An 18,183-nucleotide genomic window follows, 5' to 3' on the forward strand; every position below is an offset into this window, starting at 1 on the left:
TATAAATAATAATAGTAAAATATCAAGCTATCAAGTATGCCAAAGTTGAAACTTAACTACAAAGGAATAAGTAATACAATTTTGGACACCCAAAATGATGCTGACAATGACATTCAACAACAATAAAATTTACTGAATAAATAATATATGTGCTAACAATATTAATCAAATAAGGATACAAATACATAAGAGAGTATCAAACAATAAAAATCTCAAGATAAACCAAACTCGAAATGCCTAAATATGAATGATCTCTGTATTATTTACTCCGATATAAAATCCTCATCAGCTCACCAAGGTCCCAAATGTCATCTTAGTACAACGCTATAGACGCTAAAAATAAGAACAAAGTGGTGATTCCGGTCAATACTATCCTATCAGCACCTCCACTTTCACCTGTAAAAATTTAGAAGCAAAAATGGAAAAAAAAAACGAAATTAAGGATGAAGAACTAAGCAAAGGTAGTTCATGCTAATACTAATATTAGACAACCCGATTGGGTTGGTTTTAGGTTTCACCAATTAAGGTTTGATTAATTTTGGGTTCTAAAAATTCTAAATTATTTCGAATTTAAATCAATTTCCAACTTTAATTTGTTTATTTTTGTTGTTCAAATTTAAATTCGAGGAATCAAGTCATTTTATATTATTTTTGCATCCTAAGGAAAAAAATAGAAAGTTTAATCGAAAAAGAAATTAAAAATATGGTTTGTTACCTGGCGGGGGTGGAGCAGACGTGGGAGAAGTAGCTGTGTAACGAAACGTAATCCAAAATATAAATAATTAGTATTTCATTAACTGAATATATAATATTAAAAAAATTACTTATTTTGATCAAACCAGTAATCAAGTCAGTCAAACTGCTAATTCTTGATTTAACGAATTTGATCAGATAGTAATTAAAAATTTAAAAGTACTTCAAATTTTATGGACTTAGTTCAATCGCCCTTTTTCACCGGCTTTAAGTAGTTTACTCAAATATTGGTTCAACCCCTTTGTTTAAACCCATCAACAAGTCCTGCAACTTGGTTCAATTGCCAGTTTTTTTTCCAGCTTTTGGCTTTCTACTGGTTGCTAGCCGTTCGCTTAAATACTGTTTAAATTGATATACCAATCAATTTTTGATCTAATTAGTCGATTCCGATTATATTAACATAGATGATAAAATAAAAAACGAAGGTATCAACCAATTTTTTTTTCATCCAAACAAAAACAGTGGTGGTGGCTAGAAACACTAACCGTTGTTGCAGGCGCTGAGATCTGTAGTGACACCACACTCACGAGCGATCCTAAGAGCTTCAGAGACGGTGACGTTAAAAGATGAAAGCAAAGTAGGGTCGTTAAAGAGGTTGCAAAGGCAAGTAAGTTGAGTTTCCACGGCTTGTTTGATAGGATTACAGCAATCATCCTGCGGTTGTGCAGTGGCGTTGTTAAGGTAAGGAGCACAAGGCACCAGGCTCTGCGCACAAGTCTCTTGCGCAACCGTGAACGTTGCCATCATCGTCCCTAATATCACAAGGACCGCCATCATCATCATCTTTTGAGCCATTGCGTTTTTCTCAATTGTAATTCGACCCTGTTTGTGTATGTGTTTTTTGTTGTTGTTTTTCTGCCCTCCCCTGGCTGCCGTGCTAGTGCTTATATACCGATTTTGTGGAGAACTTTGGTCAGAGTTTAAGACAAGTATTTGATTCAATAAGGACAAAGAAGAAGGTAAATTTACGTACGTGCACATAATAGAGGTTGATCTCACGCTCCCTAATTTCCCCTAATTGGTTTTATGAAAGTAAATTTATTATTGGCTAATAAACTCAAAACCCTTAAATTATTTTACATTGTTTAAACAAGCCTTTAAGTTATTTTTGTAGTTAAATATGCCCCGAACCAATACCTTTTTCCCCGGAAAATCCGTTAATTTTAATACAAAAATGGTTAATGTAAAGATTTATATTAAATACAAAAATTTATATTAATTGAATCTAATAAGTCTGTTTTGCTCTTTATTCCTATAAGTTATAGAGATTTAATTTTTATCTAATTAAAAATTAATTATTGATTTGATCATTAAGAATATTATTATTTATGTATATCATAAAAATATTGATGGATTCCATACTTTTCTGTATGATTATTACAAATACATTGTTAAATCAAATAGAAAAATTATACTATTTTTTTGGAGGTATAGAATTGAATTGTTTCACATGCATCGATGAGAGTGGCACATGTTCAAATCTATTCAATCGTTTAGAGAGAAAAACCAAATCACTGGTCAAGCTTTTAAAATTCAACCCTGTCGGATGCAGAAATTTGTTAAAATAAAAAAATTATTTTTTGTTTGAGAGAAGAAAATGATATTCCATAAATTAGGAAATATAATACACTCAGATTAGGCGTGAATAAAATTTGATTCGATTTGAAAAATTAAAAATAAATTTGAATTTCGAGTTAATCGAATCGATTTATTCGAGTCAACTTGAATAAGTAATTCGAGTCTCGAGTTCAAATCGAGTTGAATTTTACAATTCGAATAACAGATTAGTGTAAATGCCCCTTTGGTCCTTGTCAATTTTGAAAATGAGCAAATTGGTTTCTCTTTCAACAAAAATTACAAAAAAAAAATCAAAATAATTTTTAAAATTAAAAATATTTATAAAAATTCTAAAATTTATATTTAAAAAAATTCTAAAAAATATATATAAAAAGGCGTTGAATCGATCAACAAGCCCAAGCCCAATATCTTGATTTCAAATGACAATGCGCCGCGGACCCATATATATATCATCCACTAATACACAAACAATTAATGTTTGGATAAAAATTCTTTCCGGAAGCGTCCTCTTTTGAGGACTCACAGAAATCCCTCGGGTGGTGCCACAGTCTGTCCTACGTACAACAATTTGTTGAACTACTACACAAGTCTACGCGTAAGATATCCAGCATCTATTGTTAGTACGGCGGTATCGACAACCCATTTTCGGGTTCCATAGCAAGAAATGATATATTCTATTAACGTCAGTCCCTCGCGTAAAATGCTTTGAATGGGTGAATCGAAAAAAATAATTTTAAAATTTTAAAATATTTATAAAAATTTTAAAATTTATATATTTTTTAAAAAAATTCTAAAGAATATATAAAGAAAGTTAAATTTTTAAAAAAAATGAAATTTAATTTTGGAACCTAAATAAGTTAATTAATTATTCAAGTTTATCATTTTTTTATTATTTTGCTTTTAAAAAGCTTCTAATATATATGGTTTTAAATTTATGTGCTCTAATATTGAATTAGTTATATTGTAACAAGATTTTAATTTGACATGTTTCATTTTTTAATTTAACTCGAACAATTTCACTGGATTCGATTTAACTTAAATTTCATTTTACTTGACTCGATTTGAAAAAAAATTCAAATCGAATTAAGATGATAAAATATGACTCATCAACTCGAATTTTTTCACTCGATTCAATCGAATGCTTACCCTTAACTTGGATTACATTAATTTTCAAAATGAAAGTATTACGTGCATTTATTAGAAGACTTTGGAACAACTTAGAAAAATCAATCATATAATTTTTAATATTTTAAAATATCTTTTGATTTTATTATATATATTTTTACAAAGTGTATGATTTTTCTTTATATATTTTTTAAATTTGGTCATTGTATTGGTGAGAGTTTGACATTTTCTTCTAATTTATTTTTCAATTCACATTAAGGATTAAGTTAATTCTATTTTCGAGAAAATTAATTGATTTTACGTTCAAATTCTATTTTATTAAAAGAAGTATTGAAATAAATTACATAAAAAGGTTTCAAATTTTTAAAATTTAATTATTAAGAGTATAATTTGAACTTGTAAAATGAAATGATTTGCAATAAAATATAACCTTTGACTTAAAAATAATTATGTATTAGAGTAGGAGGAGCATTTGGCTGGCCTCCCCTATTTTATATTTTCCCAACTACTTCCATCTTTGACTTAATTTAAATCAACAATTAGAAATAATGTAATATTGGAATTAGCCTGGAAATTCTAAACCAACCACCCCCAACATTCCTATTGATTATTTATACTTAGCTAAACTCAATTACACCCCTAATTAGCTCTTTTAAGATATATTAACTCTCGATCAAGTATGAGAAATAAAACCCCATCAACAAATAATACTTTACAATCCCTAGTTAAAGAAAAATATAGGGACTGGGGGAGGCCTAACCAATAAAATGATCCAAATGAGAATTCAAGAAAAAGAAAAGGTGTGGACAGAAAGGATAGGGTAGGGTTGTCAATATTTGATATTTCAATCCATTTATTGTTCTTAATTAATTCTATGCATATTTTTCTTGCTTTCTTTTCCATTACAGTGCAACCAGAAACTGACAAATATACAACAATGCTTCTATATATGCGTAAGCTGAAAAGAATGCTGGAACGTTTCCATTGCCTCGTCGATCACGGCTCTGTGCCATCTCATCCAGTTAACGCGTGAGACGACATTGCCTCATACTATACCTTGATTGGTGGGGAAACAAAATAAGGAGTTCTTTCATGCAATTTCTACTCCTCGAATTCGAATATCTGGTGTATTGATTATATATGTTCATTTTACTGTGAGTCTGAATCGTAAGAATTATTTGCTCGTGACAAATATATTATTATATGTGTAAGGTTATTTTATTATTATTTTTATATATTACTGATTATGAAAAAAAAATTGTTAATAGACTTGCATCAAAACTAAAGTTTTCGAAATTAAAAAAAGTATGAATAACTTCGATGGAGATCAATAGAGACCAAAACTACAACTTTACACATAGTGCAATATCAATAATAAAATTTCGTGATTGAAATTTTATAATTCGAAAAAAATATAAAAATTAAAATTGATAAATTCAAGAAATATAAAAGTTAGATTTGATGAAATTAAAAATCCAAACTTTTAAAAATTGAACCGAAAGGAATGTCATTCGTTATCCGACGGCATGCAGGAGTCAAGAGAAGAAGTCTTAATGTAAAATTAATCCAATCTTAAATCAATGGTCCTACTCGCAGCGAACTTAATCGCTTTCTTACCTAGGTAATTACCTACCCATTAACAAAGAAATTAGTATTATATTTTTTCAAAAAAATATTTAATATTATATTAACCATTTTTGTCATATTCACTATAAGTTAAACCAATCAAATTAATCCACGTTCTTTATTTTTAGTCAACGGCAATTAGCAAACGATAAACAAAAAAAAGTTAGGCAAATTAAAAATCTCACACGAAATTAAAAAAATTAAAAAAATTATATATTAATAGTAAGACGGATTTATTAAATTATTTTATGAAAAATTAATTAATTTAAAAAGTTCTAATGAAAAAAAAAAGAATTCAATATAATAAATTAAAATTTTAGATATTTAACAAGCATTTGCATAAAAATTATTTTTAAAAACGAAACAAAAAGTAGAGGATAGAAACAAAATATAATTATCATTAATAACAATTTGTTCTTAAAAAATAACAAATTTTAAAATAAACTTATAACTAACGAGGCATTAATTTAGTGGTAAGGTTAATATTCTGAGAACTTTAAGGTCATAAGTATGAATCGCATTCTATGTAAATAATGTGTGAGTTCTCAATTTATATCTAGTTTATGTTCTATAATATATTTTGACCATTCTGATTGATCTTGAATATAGTTACGGACCATACCGTATAAGTTGAGTCCGTATATAATTATACTTCTATTATTTGACTTTGATTATAATAGAGCTTTTCAACCCTTAAATAGATATAGTCGAAATTCCTCTTGTATTATTCGTTTCAACATTAGTGAATTTCTTCTCCTCTGCTCGTAGATTTTTCCCGAAAGGATTTTCGCGTAGAATCTGTGTTTCTTATTTTTCTTTTCTTATTTTTTTACGATCGTTCTACCGTTATTATCGATGTTTATTATAACAATTGTTTGTAATTACAAATTTAATTTATGTATAATCTTGAACCCAAAAGAATTACTAGAAGCTTACAAAATTAAATAAAAGAATAGGATAGAGGCCACGTGTTTGCTTTTTATCACAGGTTTTTTTCTTTCTAATCGGTGAATTTCGCCTAGAACCCAGTCAACGTCAATGATAGAAATCAAAACGAACAAGTAAATAAGTATCTTATTTTCTTTTTCTAATTTTCATCTTTTGGTTTTATTACAAATAAATTAATTAGTGAATGAATAAAAATAAGAAAAAGAAGCCGAAAACATTGATCTAACAAATGAAAGTAGACCACAATAATATAGTTTATGTTCAATCTATTGTTTGTTGTTCTTAGTGTTGACCATTTATATAATGTTTGAAGTTTCTATTTTTGTTCTAGAATTCTTATGATTTGGGGTTTAGTTTAATTTTTTAAATAATTCTATAAAAATTATTAGTATTCTGGATGTTATCTTTATTATACGCTATCGATAAAATATGATTATTTAATCTGTATTGTTATTGTTGCAACAATTTGAAAGTTGTGTGCTTGAATATGATTAAACACGTAACACCCTATAATTTCATTTTATAATATAAGTGACATTGATTCAATTAATGAAATTATTTAAATAATTTTCTTAGAAAATAATACAATTTATTTTATAAAGTGAGTATATATATATTTAAAATTGGATTGATAACTAATTAACCCGTGATACTAATTTCGGTAAAGATTTTTCTCTTATAGTATGAAAATAAAAATACAAAATGAAGTGAATACAAAAGGCCCATTTATGCTCTATGTGGAGAATAACGGTCCAAATGAGAGCTAAAAATCCATCAGATGGGCCATTGTTCCAGCCATAATCCAACAATGCGCGGCCCATTATTCTAGTCAAATAGTAAAGGATTGGTTTAATAACATTTGGTACCTGATATTCTTTTTCCTAATTTTGCACTTAAATATTTTTTGGGTTCGATTTGGTATCTAAATTTGTTAAATAGTATACAAATCATTCCAAAAGACTAATTATGTTAGAAAATTCGTGTTATGCTACAAAAATATCATCAATATTAAAGGAAATTCACGTTAAAAATTTATGCATTGAATTATGCTTAATGAATTAATATTAAATAAGAAAACAAGAGTTTTAAAAACCCAAAATAAAAAAATTATTATTTTAAATTAATAAAAATAAATAAATAAAACTAAAAGTAATTAAACATTTAAAGTACAAGAAAGAAATAGCATGTCATCTCATGGTAATTAATGTTCGCCAACTATTAATTTGTACCAATTTTGGGCGTTACAAGGGTGCTAACCCTTCCTCGTGCGTAACCGACTCCCGAACCTGCTTTTCTCAAAATTTGTAGACCAAAAATCATTTTAATGGTGAACCGGTCACACCTTAATAAAAGATCGGTGGCGACTCTCATTTTCATTTTTAAAAGTCGATCCCCATTTTTCAAACATGAAAATAGTTTCGACAGATAATATTAATAACGAAATTAATTTTTTTATAGTTAAAGCATCAAAATAAAAATAAATTAATAATTAAGTTAAATTTAACTTTTGAAATTAAGACCATAATTTAATAATGGCTAATGCAATCAAAAATTAAAAATAAAAATAAAAAAAAGGTGTCTACCAAATCTAGTTATGAAGATGAGAGTGGTTAAAAGCAGGTTGAAAACTGAAAAGCCATTGCGAATGAGATACTAATGGTATCCCTTTAATGGAGAGGCAGGCCACCGAATCCCATTATGGTTTTACCTAAATTTTCACCTCACTTAACGCCGTTCCTTTTCTTTCTTTCTTTCTCCTTTTCCATGCAAATCTTCTTTTTTAGTTTACGATGTTAAATTTTTCTAGTAGTAGTTATATTTTGTGAAAGTTGTAGATTTATTCTTATACTTCTCAGATTTTAAAATTTTAGTATTTGTAGACTAAACAGTTACAGTTAAATTCAATTATTAGTCATGTATTATGTGCACTGTTGTAGATTTAATCCATATTCTTTAATTAGACCATTCTAAGTCCTTATACTTTTTAAATTCTGAAATTTTAGTCTTGATGCAAATGGCAATCATTAATTTATTAATTGAATTTTTAGTAAGTAATATGTGGAAATAATAAATTGATATGTCATCAAATATATGATAATATGTTTACCACATTAGATTTTGGAAATATGTGAACTTAATGAATTTAGTAGCTATTGTTTGGTGAGAATTAAAATTTTAAAGTTAAAAAAAAATCTAAAAACTAAAAATGACCAATTTAAAATATAAAGACTAAATTCACAACTTTCATAAAGTATAAAGGCTAAAAGATATTTACATGACATTTGCAAGCTCAATCTCTTGGTCAACTGAAGAAAATCTTTACAATTGAGATCTGCAAGAACACTAGTCTTTAAATTAAAAATCGAAATGATTGATGTTAACTTAAAATAATATGAACTAAACTTGAAAAAAATTAAAATTAAAATCTAAATTAATCTAATTTACAAATCTATTTACAAATGTGATTGTACAAACTTTTAAAAAAATATATAAAAATAAGTATTTAGAATTAAAAAAAAGTCATGAAAGGCATGCATGAAAAGATTAAAGTCCCCACATAGTAATGTGAAATCATGTGAGAGAGTGAAGTGCAAAGACAAAAAAAGTTGATGGAATAATATAGGGCCATACCAATTTATCAAGTGTTTTTTTATCCTTAATCTAGACCTTACTCAACATCTTTTTATTATTAATAAAAATTTTAATAGATTTTATTCATAAGTTGCGTCAAACCAGATTCAAAGTAAAAAAAGTTGATAAAGTTTGTTTCAATTTATAGGTTTTGAAAATTTTGATTGTTTTTATATAAGAACTATACATGAATATTTGTTAAATGTTCAATATTGTACATCAACTTTGATTTTGAGCAATTTTATACGTAAAATTTTGATTTGCTTCAATTTTCACAAATCACTAGTACAATTATCAATATAATACTCATTAAATCAATGAAAATTCATGTATATAATTACATCAAATCAAAATTCATGTATCAAATTACTCATTAAATCAAAGTTCAAGTATAATTTTGATATTTTTCACTTTTTATATATTACTAATTAAGTAAACCCAATTCAATTGTCATCCAACCCTGCTTGTCCCATGCATTAATTTGCATAGTTTATTTATTAACCTACTTATGGATTATTAATTCTTTTCCAATTTTAATTTCTTCCATTCTCAAATCGATGATAAACGTTGAATTCATAGCACTAAAAACTATTTTCGGGTTTCAAATGATTGAAGTCACTTCTTTGGAACATGAAAAAACTTCAAAGCTTCACAGCTATGGCCAGATGGGTTGCATAAACCGTTCCCACAACCTACAATTATTTGAACATTAAATTTTGAGTTTTTAAAATTCAGTAGGGACACAAATCCCCCCCTGCACTCTAATACAGTAACTCAACTGCTCCGAGGCAAAGTACCGTTAACTTTTCAATAAATTATGAAATTGATTCACTCGATTTTCATTCTGGTTCAACTCTTTTGTTCAGACCGATTTCTAATCTGATTGACTACTTTGATCTGGTTCAACAATTAGACTCTAGGATAATATTTTGCCATATCAATATAGATAACTCCCATCAAAACCTCTTGAATAGTTTGAATTTTGAAATATAAATTTATAAAGCAAGAAGGAAAGAAAATTGTAGATAAGGAATCTGTAAAGTTATTGTGAAACCAGCATGGACATAATTTTGATGTGCATGCTTTTGGAAACACGTTATCACTCAGATTCTCCTGCCCCCATCTCTACCTTTCCTCGACCTCTTCTTTTTGTAGATGCATTAGTTTATTTTATACTCATATACACATGAAAATACGCTCAATTTAGTTTGGAGATGATGTCCGAACTTGGCTCAATGGAAAAATCGAGATCCCGGAAATTTTGAGTCCTCATATTTAAGATCAGCTAATTAATTTGAAATGAGTTAAATATTTAGATCAAATCTTGATTCTATTAAAATTGTTATAACTTCAAAAGGTAAGATTAATTTAAAATATATCCTCAAATTATGAATAAAATTTTAAATTGGTTAATGTTTCAATTGAAAATTCAAACTAAAGTATTGTGTCGATCATGTCTTTTTGTGATTTAATTGTCAACTTTTGTTTTAAATGTCAGTTTAGATTTTACATTCTTTTTTTTTTCAAAAAATATATGTATAAATTAATAAATATTTTAAACACATCAAATTCAAGTTAACATTTAACGCAAAAAATATGACTAAATTAACAAAAAGATTTTATTAAAACAATACTTTATGGATGTCTTAAAATTTAAGATCAATCTAAATTTTAGCTAATAAAATAGGGATGTTTGATGCAATTAATCTAAATAATAATTATAAAGATGGGAGGGAACAATAGTACACACTAGTCGGCCAAATGATAGTAACATAACATCAATAGTTTATAAAAGTGGGTTTATTTTTAGTAATATATTATCTAATTCAATGACTGTAAATAAAATTATATATTTTCAATGAAAATAATATATTTATATTTAAAAATAACGTACAATAAATAATAAAATGTCTGGTTTGAAACTAATTAATAAACACATAAAATGTGTACAATGTTAAAATGAAAAAAAAAATTGAACACATAAATATACCAGATTAAGGATACTAAATGACTACAATTGTTTATCATAGTATTGTCATCAATCTTGAACTAGCATCAAGTTTACTTGTGACACCAACTCAATCAACAACATTATTAATATTAGATTTTATCACACTCACGATATGAATGGAAGAAAATATTTTATATTAAAAACATATTTATAACAATATTTCAAATAAATAATTATTGGTGGAGTGAAAAATGATTTTTATATAAATTTATTAGTCTTGTGTTTAATTCTTAAATAATATTTTTTATTATTTTATTTGAGTATTATATACTTGTAACATATTTTATATATAAGAACAGCTAAAAAAAATTAACCACGTTTTATCAAACTTTTTGAGAAAATAAAATTGATTTGTAATTTTTATCTTAAAAATAGCTATCAAGGACTACCAAAACTATATGGTCGACGGCAAATAACAAATCAAATCACTTAAAATTAACGTAATTCCGAATCATTTTCTTTCTCATTCATATGCATCCAACTTGATGCAAAGTATCACCAATCACTTTGGGTTAGGATCTACTAATAAAATATAAAAATAAATTAAAATAGAACCGTCGTCAACGAGGTCTTAACTTGTTGATTAAAGTTTTTAAATTATTGTATATTCAATTTCGTGTTTCATCGTATGTAATTATAATATATGAATTTTTAGTTTTACTGTATATTTTATTCGATTTTTCTCTATTTAATTTAATTCTTTTTAAATTTCATGGTGAAATTTATTGTATATTGTATTCTTTGTCGAGTTTGCTATTTTGATCTACAACGTGGAGGATGATGTTGGATTATTCCCACCTCAGAAAATTCATAGGTAATGGTTGGATGTGGGTTTGAGGAGGAGGAAAAAGCTTTAGCCAAAATCAATTTTTGCTGAGACTACACCTCATTTGATCACTTTCAACCACTCATGATCAATCAATATTACATCATTTCCTTCATAAAACTTGAACTCCTCGAATGGGGGAAGTTTTTCCAAATCTATTTTTTCATTCATAAAACTTCAACTTGAAATTGAATTTAAGTATATATTTTTAATTTGTTGGTTTAGTAAATTAAAGCTTTTTTGCATAATATCAAATTTAGTACTTAACATTTATATATTTTGTTAGTTTTGTTTGTTTTTTTTTGACTAAATTTGATCCTCAATATTTTAAAAAGAGTCAAATTTAACTATTAATCTTTTGAAAAAAATGTTAAATTGATTTTTTAATAGAAATACTGAGTAAATGATTAAATTTTTAAACATGAAAACCATCATGACAATCCATGCGTATTTCATATTTTTTTTTATTTTTAAATTATTTGTTGATATGATATATAAGACAAGTAGTGACATGTAACATAAGTTGCCATACCAATATTATTAAAAAAATTAATATTTTACTCAATATTTTCGTTAAAGAAAAGTGATTAGACTCATTTCAAAAAGTTAATGATCAATTTTAACTCAAAAAAAGAAGGATAAAATTGAAAAAAATTTAAACATTGGCTATTAAAGTTATTATCATGCATTTTTTTATCATTTATGTTAGATTTTACAGTTTGATATTTAGTCTCATAATTGTCGGTTCCAAATCGAACTATCAGCAACCTAATTTGCTTGTCACCAAAAACACAATCAGCAACTATCAGCCATGTATTTTAGCTTTTATGTTTTTCAACAACGGTTCTTGACCCCTGATCTTTCTCATGTCTTACTTTTACATCCTTTACCTAATAATTTTGAATTTTTTAATAGCTAATCTGCTCTGATATTTCAAAGTTCCTGCGGTGATTTAGCCGCGACTCTGTAAGTATCACTTTCAACTCAGAAATCGCAGCATGCTTTCGGACTTCAAATTAATCTTCCCTCGCATCTTTTTCTAAAGAGGTTCTCTTAAACCTAGGATTAATAAAGAAAGACCATGTCTTACTTTATAGACAAATTTAATCACTCTCTTTCACCTTTTTGTAAAGCTGATAATGTTATAATTACAATGATACGCTTTATATTGATTGTTTTATCAGCATCTTTTCTTGCTTATTTGCATTTCTACTTTTTACCCAGCATATATCTTTATTCTCCCTTGAAATCAGGCTTTTTTTAATTTTTTTGTTCTTCCTCATTTGTGGGAACCCACAAAGCTTAATTTTGTCTATAAATCAACCCATTGTTCCCCCACTGTAAACCCATAACTTTTTCCTCTTGAACTGTTCAGCAATGGAAGCCTCATCTTCACACCATGGACTAGCAATCCTCTTCATCGTCCTCACTTCACAAATAGCTTTAACCTTAGCTTATCCACCATTTCTCAACGATAGAAACGTTGAATACATCAAATCTTCATGCAGCACCACAACATATCCCAAATTATGTTACCGGTCCCTCTCAGTCTATGCGACCAGCATCAACACCAGCCCCAAATTGTTAGTCCACACTGCACTCAATGTAACTCTTAGAGCCAGCAAAGCGACTTCGAGGTTGATGGTAAAGATCTCGAGATTCCACGGTTTGGAACCAAGGGTAGCAGCCGCCATGGCTGATTGTATCGAGGTGATCGGGGACTCGGTGGATGAGCTGCAACAGTCGTTAGGGGAACTCGGTCACATTAGTCGCTCGAACATTTCACTAACGATGAGCGATGTTCAAACATGGGTTAGTGCGGCACTGACAGATGAGGATACTTGTATGGATGGATTTGCTGGGAACAACATGAATGGATATGCAAAGACAATGGCGAGGAAACGTATCATTAAAGTTGCACATTTGACAAGCAATGCCTTGGCTCTCATTAATAATTATGCCTCAACTCAAGGTTACTATTTACCTTAATTTCTCATGAAAACTTCAAAGAGAAAAAAGATCAATATGTATATAGGTATATCTTAGGTTCGAATTCGGGATTGGTGTCAACCAAAGATTAGATATCAACTGTGACTCGGTCGACTAGGCTGCTTTTATGTTTATTTTGCTTTGGGTGTTGTATGCTTATCATCAAACAAACAGGGCAATTAGAAAAATGTTGTCTCAAACTAAGATGGTAGGAGATTGCAGATTGTGTTGTGAACTGTATTTGTTTCTTAATTTCTGCACTATATTGTACCAAAGGAATATGAAATTTAAGTGTGTGAAATTAAGTCGGTATCATTCATTAACTGGCAGGAACAAATCCAGAAGTAGTGAGTAGGTCCTTGTCTCCTTTGGATAAAGTGAGTTTATTGCAATTTTAGACCCTCATATTATTTTGTAGTACTAGTTAATCCTTTTAGTACGAAAATTTCAAGTTTAGCCCCCAACAATTGATACCCCCAACCAAAATTTCCTCGCTTTGTCCTTGTTAACCTGATCCCAACTCATTTGTAAAATTGTCAAAGTAACAAATATTATTTTGAGGGTATCAATTTTTTTTTATATTTTAATATTAAAAAAAAAGACTCATACACATCACGAAAATTATAAAATTTGAATCGAAAAATCATAATTTTCATCATCTCAAGTTACCGTTTAAACTAAAACCATATTTTATTTTTACATCAACTTTTTTGTAAATTTATTATATAAACTTTTCAGTCAACTTGTGAGTGTATCATAATTACACGTAATTTAATTATATTTAGAAAAATGCATTCAATGCACAACCAACTACAATACATTAAATATAAATAAATGATTTGGTTTAAATCACTTTTCCCACAAAACTGTCGATTATGGTTGAAATGAAATTATACAAAACAATTTAAACCAATTAAAATTAAGTGCATGTATATATTCGATTTAATATAAAATAAGTTGATGATTTTATTTATTTAAATGTGAAAAATTAAACCAAAATTAAGTTTAAGTATATATTTGATCTACAATTAAACTTTTATATATATAATTATTCAAAATCAAAATTAATATGTTAAATTACATATTAAATTAAATTTAATATAAAATTTTATATCGAATTTCACGTTAGTTTAGTATATATCCTTAAAAATATTTCATAAATTAATAGTAACACTATATTTGGTTGGGTGTATTGGCTATCTAATACACCCTTATTCCGTGGGCCCCACTTAATCCTCCTTTAATCTCTTTTATTTGGTTTAGTGTATTGCTAATACGGGTCTATTACATTATAGACCTAATCCCTAAAATCCACTGATTTTTAATTCCTTCTTTTCGCTCAGTTTAGGTGCTGCTTTAGTTTTATACCCTGTTTTACCCTCCCGATCGACGCTTCCCCTTTCCGTCTTTTGTTCCTTCCTTTTAGTTTGGGGTTTCTGCCGATTTTCTCCCTCTGTCTCTCAACCTTTTCTTTTCTTTTTCTTTACAACACAATTTACACTTGGTCTTCTCAACCTTTTCTTTTTTTTTTTCTCTCTGTCACTCTTTCGCTTGCTCTCAGTTGGTGGGTTTCCAAGTTAGTGCAACTGAAAGGTAAACCGGTTTCTAACTCTCTTTTGCTCTCAAACTGCAGCTACGGTCATGGTCTGCATGAATTTGCTGTTTTAGTTTATAACATGCAGGAAGAGGAAATCAACATGTGTTCCAAAAATAAAAGCCTAGAAAAAGATGCTAGAATCGTTTTAGTTAGATCTCTAAGAAGCAACAGTTATCCACTTTTAGGTCGTCATCGTTTTTCTTTTTTCGATAGCATAAAATATCCCATAATATCCTGATCAACAAATTCCATATGCCAGGTAAAGGACTATGAATTACCTTAACTTCTCACTACCCTGGCCCAGGCGAGGGCGGCAGCCTTTGGTCTCTATTTTCATTTTATTTTTCCAGCATGTTTCATATAGACGGCAACACTTCTTTGAGAAGCACCTTATAATCTGTTTTTTGGTTTCACTTCAAAAGCCCTTTTAGAAGTGTTTTGGACGTCAAAAAGAACTTTTTGGAGAGTAAAAAAGTAACTTCAGAAGCACCTTATAATCTGTTTTCTGGCTGCAGCTATTTCTGTGATATGTTTTCAGTTAGAGGAAAAGAACATTCAATATAATCTGATGATTTCTGATTCTGGCAAAAAGAGTTTTTTGTTTCTTCAGGTAAGTAAGTTTGTTCATAGCTTGTAGATCTATCTCCTACTACTGAAACTTGGTATCTCATTAGTTTTATTGCGCACACACACATTTCATTTGCTTTGTTGAGGCATTTTCTGTGTTGCAATACATGAAGGAAAACGTGAGTACCTTGTTACATTCGTTTACTTGCCTTGAAGTTATTGGTACTATTCTTTTAGGTCATAATTATGACACTATTATCTGGTTCAATTTACATACAGGGTGTGAAACCAAACGTTGTCACATATACCACACTTATGAAAGCTCTTATCCGTGTTGACAAGTTTCATAAGGTATAACGTGTCCTTCCTGTTATGAGAACGAGATAATAGCCCTTCGCTTTTCTGCATCACAAATAATATTTTGTGCCTTTTTATAGATAGCCATTTGGATCAGTTGCATGCTAGCTTTGCTTTTTGCTGTTTTTGTATTTTTTCTCCCCATATGACTATGTTGAGTCATTTGATTATAGTTATTGGAGATTTGAATCTCGGTTGTAAGTCACCATCTATTGAAACAACTATAAACTTAAATCTTACCGAGATCTGACTATCCCTCACCCCTCCCCTCTCTTCTCTAAAAAAAAAGTAGGGTTAATATGAGATGTATGCTTATTTTTGTTGCAGAGTTGTGATTGACAACAATGCTTGTGAGGATGCCACTGTTATCCAGGTAAGCTTCTTGCCTCTGCCTTTGTTGTAATTAGGTTATCTTATGTGGCTAATTAATTCCTTAGATCTCTGTTTATCAACCTATCTATAATGGTTTAAATATGAATTTTTCTGGTTAGGTTGACAGTGTCAACAAACATGGGATTCTCCTGGAAGTTGTCCAAGTGCTTACAGATATGAATCTTACAATAACAAAGGCATACATATCATCTGATGGAGGATGGTTTATGGATGGTAAGGGTTTTTTTCTTAAAACCTGCTTGAATTGTGTGTTAAATCCCGGGTTAACCAGTTACTTGTATGTTTCAGTCTTTAATGTTGTTGACAATGATGGCAATAAAATTAGAGATAAAGAAGTTATGGACTATATTTAGAGTGTAAGAACTTACCTCATCCTTATTGTTCAAAGTCAAATAATCTAGTTTTCCTGTCCACTAAAAAACGTTGAAAGATCAAACAGATTTGTGGTATTGGTCTGATAAATTCTGCTTCTGCATCAGTTGTTCTTAACGTAATGCATTGCATGCATCATTTATTTACAATTGTAACATCCATGTTTTGTTATTTAAAGATACTGTGTGGTTTGGATTAAGGTCCCAGCTGTATATGAAGAGATGATTTTATCTGGTTGCACTCCTGATAGGAAAGCTAGGGCAACGTTGCGGTCTGCTCTGAGATACATGAAGCAGGCAGTGAAGTCATTGTTGACAATCCATAATCCATATGGCTAAAGCAAGTTATGACTGAACAAATTGTTGTTTGAGTTATCAGTTTGAGGTTAGTAGACATGATCTTTTGATGTATGAACATTTTGTATAATTCCATCGTGAAAATAAGCTTGTTTTCTGCTCACAAGTTACTTCATTTAAAAGAACATACAATAAAGTGTTCTTTAGTTGAGAAGTATGGACCTGTACATTTTTATTAAGTATTTTTAGAAAACTGATGTCAAATTGGAGGATTCAATATTGTTGAAAACTTACTGATGGATTAATTTTAATCCATCCAACAGAAAACTTGTGCAGCCTCTCATGTCATCTCAGCCTGAGAATGTAAGGGCTACTTGTTGTTCAGGAATAGGTACCAATTTGATCAAGTTACTGAGGATGCCTTGGTTAATAGACTGAGCAGTTTCTCCTTTGACGATAACAACTTTGAAGCGGCGAAGCAGCTTTGTTGCAGCATTGCCAGTAAATTTGATGTTTGATCTAAAAGTTTTTAAATGCATGTTTATATATTTTGGAATTATGTTGCCACCGAAATCTTGTTTTTCTCCTATTGCCTATTGGGAACTGAGGCTTGTAATAGGGGGTTGACTTGTTTGTTTATGAGGATGACTGGATCAAATGCTATATTTGGAAGTTGTTTTGCTGATCAGGATGGCTTTTATTTTGCTGATAAATGGAGAAATCAGTTGAAGTGTTTGAAGGATATAAGAAAAGAGCTTTACATTACTACTTGTTCAATATCATTAATATAGCGTTTGGAAAAGCTTGCACGAAAATTAATTCGCAACCTTGATTTCAAAGTAATGCTGTATTTTATCACACTAAATTTATCTTTATTCCTTCTAAATATATGAATTATTTATATGTTAATTTATCTTATATATCATTTACTATTATTTTATTTATAATATTTTAATTGTCTACTATAAATTATTAGCATTTTAATCGTATACTATAAATTTGTCATTACTATATTTATCTCTATGCTATTAATTAGTCACGAAATATTAATTATACATCATATATTATTAAGGTTATAGTTACACGAGAGTTTGTTGATTTTTGCTAGGTAAAT

The 18,183-nt window shown here is 28.9% G+C and overlaps 2 protein-coding genes and 1 long non-coding RNA gene across 6 annotated transcripts; 2 read left to right on the plus strand and 1 right to left on the minus strand.

Moving 5' to 3' along the window:
* LOC107918720 (non-specific lipid transfer protein GPI-anchored 7) lies at window positions 1-1,697 on the minus strand. Its single transcript, XM_016848303.2, has 3 exons — window positions 1,239-1,697; window positions 716-748; window positions 1-396 (listed from the first exon to the last, which is right to left on the minus strand). Exons 1-3 carry the CDS (start codon window positions 1,546-1,548, stop codon window positions 314-316), a joined length of 426 nt encoding a protein of 141 aa, XP_016703792.1. The 5' UTR covers window positions 1,549-1,697; the 3' UTR covers window positions 1-313.
* An 11,133-nt stretch (window positions 1,698-12,830) lies between these two features.
* LOC107918594 (21 kDa protein) lies at window positions 12,831-13,802 on the plus strand. Its single transcript, XM_016848184.2, has one exon. The coding sequence runs from the start codon at window positions 12,876-12,878 to the stop codon at window positions 13,485-13,487; it is 612 nt and encodes a 203-aa protein (XP_016703673.1). The 5' UTR covers window positions 12,831-12,875; the 3' UTR covers window positions 13,488-13,802.
* Window positions 13,803-14,840: 1,038 nt separating this feature from the next.
* LOC107918846 (uncharacterized) lies at window positions 14,841-16,942 on the plus strand. Of its 4 annotated transcripts, XR_001690261.2 has the most exons (6): window positions 14,841-15,080; window positions 15,600-15,694; window positions 15,931-16,002; window positions 16,336-16,381; window positions 16,500-16,614; window positions 16,690-16,942. It is a non-coding gene; the product is annotated as an uncharacterized lncRNA (long non-coding RNA). The 4 variants fall into 4 exon arrangements; XR_001690263.2 differs by lacking the exon at window positions 15,931-16,002 and having other exon boundaries at window positions 14,853-15,080; window positions 16,690-16,935; XR_001690262.2 differs by lacking the exon at window positions 14,841-15,080 and having other exon boundaries at window positions 15,354-15,694; window positions 16,690-16,938.
* The last annotated feature ends 1,241 nt before the right edge of the window (window positions 16,943-18,183 follow it).

The sequence above is a fragment of the Gossypium hirsutum genome, chromosome D03, assembly GCF_007990345.1.
Source record: "Gossypium hirsutum isolate 1008001.06 chromosome D03, Gossypium_hirsutum_v2.1, whole genome shotgun sequence".
Classification (NCBI taxonomy): domain Eukaryota; kingdom Viridiplantae; phylum Streptophyta; class Magnoliopsida; order Malvales; family Malvaceae; genus Gossypium; species Gossypium hirsutum.

Excerpts from the sequence above, each read along its gene's own strand:
- LOC107918720 (XM_016848303.2), bottom strand. The coding sequence starts at position 1,548 with ATGGCTCAAAAGATGATGATGATGGCGGTCCTTGTGATATTAGGGACG. Across the intron at positions 749-1,238 it reads TCTCAGCGCCTGCAACAACG|CTACTTCTCCCACGTCTGCT; the intron begins GTTAGTGTTTCT and ends TTCGTTACACAG. Across the intron at positions 397-715 it reads GTCTGCTCCACCCCCGCCAG|GTGAAAGTGGAGGTGCTGAT; the intron begins GTAACAAACCAT and ends AAATTTTTACAG.
- LOC107918594 (XM_016848184.2), top strand. The coding sequence starts at position 12,876 with ATGGAAGCCTCATCTTCACACCATGGACTAGCAATCCTCTTCATCGTC.